General features: G+C 35.5%; 1 protein-coding gene across 1 annotated transcript; it reads right to left on the bottom strand.

Moving 5' to 3' along the window:
* Positions 1 to 1,651: 1,651 nt before the first annotated feature.
* LOC107916838 (uncharacterized) lies at positions 1,652 to 3,775 on the bottom strand. The gene is made up of 3 exons (XM_016846207.2): positions 3,212 to 3,775; positions 2,541 to 2,961; positions 1,652 to 2,135 (listed from the first exon to the last, which is right to left on the bottom strand). Exons 1-3 carry the CDS (start codon positions 3,453 to 3,455, stop codon positions 1,784 to 1,786), a joined length of 1,017 nt encoding a protein of 338 aa, XP_016701696.2. The 5' UTR covers positions 3,456 to 3,775; the 3' UTR covers positions 1,652 to 1,783.
* Positions 3,776 to 5,084: the final 1,309 nt, after the last annotated feature.

The following is a 5,084-nucleotide window of genomic DNA, read 5'->3' as shown; positions in this document are numbered from 1 at the left end:
ATAGTAAACGTATATGTACTATGTGTGCCATATTCAAATTGGCAAAGTGTTTCCGCCTGTGAACTGTAGATAACATTATTGATGTATTATGTCTGTACGACAAAGTCTCACGAATAAGTCTGTTTTTCTTATAGGTACCGATGCTTGTTGATTAGCGATATTTCTGTAAATTATTTGTGTCCATTTTTGGAACTCACTAAGTTCAAATGAATTTACTCCATTACTTATCCTTCTTCAGGTGTATTTCTAGTAGAAAAGGAATAGTTGAAGGGGACTACGCTAGAGCTGTTGTTGCTAGTGAGCCATTTTTTTTATATCATGCATTGCTATTTGGAGGATGGCGTATACATACATTTTGTATTTAACTTTTACAATTAACTTCGTCGTTTGTATTGTTTTGTCTTAAAATGATAATTTTCGCTTACTATCAAAGCGTACTCCAAACTCCTTTGAATTGTAGTTTATGAACTTATTTTTTATATGCATACGCCATAGCTATACAGTGGTTGGATAATGATGTTTTCTTGTATAATTCCCATTACTTTCTTTAAAGATACGTTACAAAATGAAAAAAAGAATAATAGTTTTTAAATAAAAAGGAAATCTTCATAACAGTTTTCTCAAAGATTTAAGTCAAGTTGAAGGATTTGAATTCGTTGGTAATGCCTTAGTTCGTTGGGAGGTCTGTCTGGCGGAATGATACATGCCATATGTTCCTGACAGGCTAAGGGGTGCTACAGAAACAATTGCTAAGTCCAGGCCTTAATATGGGAACAATTGTTAAGTTCAAGGATTGACTTAAACAAAAAAAGTTCAAACCCCAATATAAGAACAACTGCCTAGTTCAGGTCTCAAAATGGGAATAATTACCAACTACAGGACTTAACTTGAACCCAAAAAAAAAAATTCAGATCTCAATATGATAAAAGTTGCCAAATTTCAACCCAAATAGGTATTTAACCCTTAATAAAACTAAAAGTTTAAATTTTAATAACTTAATTGTGCATTAACTTGCCATATTTTAATTAGGCTTAATTGAACAATTGGCCTTCTATGACGTTTGTATGAGTTAATGTTTACCCCTACCATTATAGCTGTTAAAAAAACCATTACAACTAATAAGGTATGGATATGTCATTAAAATGTATTTTTGCTTGAAGAAAATAAAATAAAACAAAATATATATTTTTTTAAATTAACAAAACAGGGTAAAAAAAAAAAGGAAAAAACCCTACTTGTTCCGTTCCCCTAAACCACTATTCAGATTAAAAATAAAAAATAAATAAGGTAATGGCCGAGATCCGTGATTTTTTTATTATTGCTTTTGATTTAGGAAGGAAGATGTTTATTATGATTGGCAGTCAAAATGGAAGAAGCGAAAGTACCCATTTTTATGAGAGTTCCACACCAATTGGAAAGCAAAGGATTGGAATTAGTGGTGCTCACCACATTTGCATTACTTAAATGAGAATAGAAGGTAGTATGATAGGATATGAGTTGGATCGTAAAATGTTATATTAAATCACAATAATAGGAACTTGATAGCTTCTAATATAATTAATTTTATAACATTTGATTTGATTTGATGGCCGCCCTTAATAGAAGGGAAAACCATTAAAGGTTAAAAGAGAAAATCATAGCCAATAGCATATTGTATGAAATTGGGGGACTCCAATTTTATTCTCAGAATATAGGTAAGCATGATGAATGATATAGAAATTATAGAAACAAATTTAAAAAGCCTGTAAATAAAATCAGGAATGTAATCGGAAATTATGGATTATCATTTGCAAGGGGTTAATTTGCAGGTGACTCGACCAGAACCGGAATTAGCCCTTATGAAGCGTAAAGCAGTGATGAGGACACCTCTGGTTGAACCCATCAAGGCCCAGTTGGTACGTGTGACAACACCAATTGAGTTGTATGGGAATTGAAGGGTGTTATATGAGTTGAGAAGAGCCGTTGTGGCTTCCCTCAGCAGAGTTTTATAGGGGTCTCCTCTCCCTTGAAGGCTTTCCCACAGGGTCATATCAGACCCATATCTCCTAGCAGCAAGTGGCCCGAAAATAAGAGAAACCTTTGTCTCAGGGTTCAGTACCCTCCAGTAGCATTTGTACTCAGGCATCGTCCAGTACCTGGAAAGCAGAAATCCACAACAAAATCATTGATTACTTCGAGTTTTTATGAATAAAATGTATCCATGAAACAACTATCTAAATGGGACTTTTTTATTTAGCCCTGACAGTATTGGTTTTTTGCATTGAAATTCCTGTGAATTAGCATGATAAGAAGTTCACAACTCAGATCTGTCACTGTCAGCTTTAGGGGATGGAGCACTAGCTTTCGCACCTTTGAAGTTTTCATCTCACATGAATTCAACAAAAAGTGCTAGCATGAAATGTAAGCTTGCACGTGTATGTTAGAGCATGGATTGGTGGCATTGTTCGCTTCACATACCCCTTATGTGTTAATTGGCCCTATTCGTATCTAACATTTCTCGGCCTTACTGACTGAGATCAAGATCCCAGAAGTGGACTTACTGATGTGAACAAGCTGATGCCTCAGAGAAGGGCAATGGAGGCATTGGAGGCAATGGTGGCAGCGGGGGCAGCCTGAAAGTCGGAGTTGGTGGCCTTGTAGGTGTTATTATAGGTGCAGGCACAGGGTTAGATGACCTTGGGCAGAAGGACATGGGCTGGGAAGGCTCAGAAAGCAAAGAATCCACACCATAAATCTCCATACCAAACATCCTGAACATAAGTCTAAGTTTCTGGGCAGGACCAGCAGTTGCACCACAATCATTTGACCCTTCTCCACTCCCTGAAACCTGGGCATTGCAGTTACTTAAGTCTGGTGTGCCATCAAACCTCATCACATAGTTCCCAAATACATTTGTAGTCTCGTCCCTTGACATTGTCACTTGTCCAGTACCATCAGCACAGGTAATAGTCACCTTCATTCCTGCATAACCGTATCAATATATATATGTGATTCTGCAGACCCTTTTGCTTTTATAGTATCCAAAATTATACAGTGGACGATAAATCACTTCCAATTTCAACAAGTGTTTTGAAGAGTGCATATGTTAATGGATTAGTTTAAGTTATAAGGTAAAAGCTAACACATCAATTGAAAACAAAGATAGACAATAAAACCAGTTGCAATTAAGAATGTAGCCATGTACGACAACCGAGCAGGGATGGATCGTTACCAGAAAGGGGATAATCAAAGAGGGATCTCTGGCCATCTTTGCATTGGTCACAGAAAACAGCACCAGAAACCATGGCAGCTGCCTGTGTCCCATCAATGGTTGCTGCAAAGATGAGCAAAGCTGTGAATAGGAGCTTATGTGCTAAATCCATGAAGCTTGGAGAATATAGAATAAACCAGAAAGCAAAAAGATCATAAAACTGAAAAAAAGATGGGACTTGTATCAAACACCAATGGATGTACATCTGCAGTTGCAAGGCGAAGTAAATAAAGAGAAGTGGTGTGTTGCCCACTTTTTCAACCCTCAACTACCTCCATTAATGTGTTTTTTTGAAAATTTTGTTTTAAACAGTAGGAACATATATACCAGCAAGCCTAACACATTAAGATTTCATTGATTGCGGAGCAGATAGATCTAAGTTGCTGTTGCAGAGATCATTAAATGCACTTAAAACACAGGTATTAGAAGAAAATTATTTCAAAACGGTGAAAATGGAACTACTAACATACGAGGAAACATATGTCCAAGTTATGGTATGAAAGTAGAATTTATCAAACCTAGAATTTATCAAACCAAACCATTCTTAATTCTGTGTATGGCGTTGCCGTTCACACCATTAGGTACAAGCATGGCTATGCACTTGACATGGAAATAGCATAATAAATGTTTGAGGGTTGATGTGTGTATAGCCGTAGTATTTTGAAGTAGTGGCACTTGGTGGTGTAGGGAATTAGTTGGCCGTCAAAGCAGAGAGGAGCATTGATGAAAAGGTAAATCATGTGAAAAGCCAGAACACGAAGTTTCCTTACTTTAGCTAACTTACTAATACTATAACTTCAATCCACTTTACTTTCCAACTGCATAACATGCTTGAGTTATGCTCTTCCCTTTTTATATTGCTGCACTTTATGTGTCCTCATGTCCGCATGGTCCGGAGTTCATATATGTCCGCTGATGATAAACTACAATCACGTAGAGTTACACAAGACAACCAAACTCAAGCGGGATGAATTAAATATAACTTACTTTCAACATGATTAGGCTAGCAATAGTGGTCCAAGTTGTGGACATCACAAGCAATTTTTTTTCTCTCTTCATTCCCTCTCCGTTACATAACGTTTTTATCCTGGTACTAATACTGATGTGTTTTGGTATACCATTTCGAGATTTTCACATATATTTATAATTTATTTTTCAATTTTTAATAAATTATAATATATATATACACAAATATATCTCAAATACATGAATATAACAAACATAAGTTTTAAAATTATTAATTAGATTAAATAACTTAAGTTAATAATTATAGTTTATTTTTACATGTTATTATTAAAAAAATTAATATTTTCAGATAAAATAAAATAAAATTTAGGTTTAAAATAACAAAATGTTGTACCAATTGGTACGAGTCGGTATGCACCAAGCTGGTATTGGCTAAAATAAGTTGAAACACACTTGAATAATCGACATCTTAACCAGAACACCTAAAGTAATTAGTATTGGTTGAGGAATGAAATAGTATGTACTTGCAGGTATGACTCATATTAGTATAGTGCCAACTACCATGGTTCCAAAACACAAACTTTTATATTAGGAATTGACCCGTATAAACAACGAGATTGTAACACCCAGTTTCCAATAAACTCGAAATTAAGAATCAATAAGGGACTACATTGAAAGAGATCGCAAGCTGGTAACCTATATTGGGAGAATTGGGAAAGCTAGAAACTGAATTGGACATAGTTGAGAACCAAACCTGGTCGGTTAGAATAGAACTAGTTGGTTCCTTAGTGAGAGACATCATGATTAACAATGGACAGTTCTCCTAAGGTCGATGTTAGCATGAGAAAGGCTATAAATAGCTAGGAGA

The sequence above is a fragment of the Gossypium hirsutum genome, chromosome A01 (assembly GCF_007990345.1).
Source record: "Gossypium hirsutum isolate 1008001.06 chromosome A01, Gossypium_hirsutum_v2.1, whole genome shotgun sequence".
NCBI classification, from domain to species: domain Eukaryota; kingdom Viridiplantae; phylum Streptophyta; class Magnoliopsida; order Malvales; family Malvaceae; genus Gossypium; species Gossypium hirsutum.
This window is presented reverse-complemented; position numbering and strand designations above follow the sequence as displayed.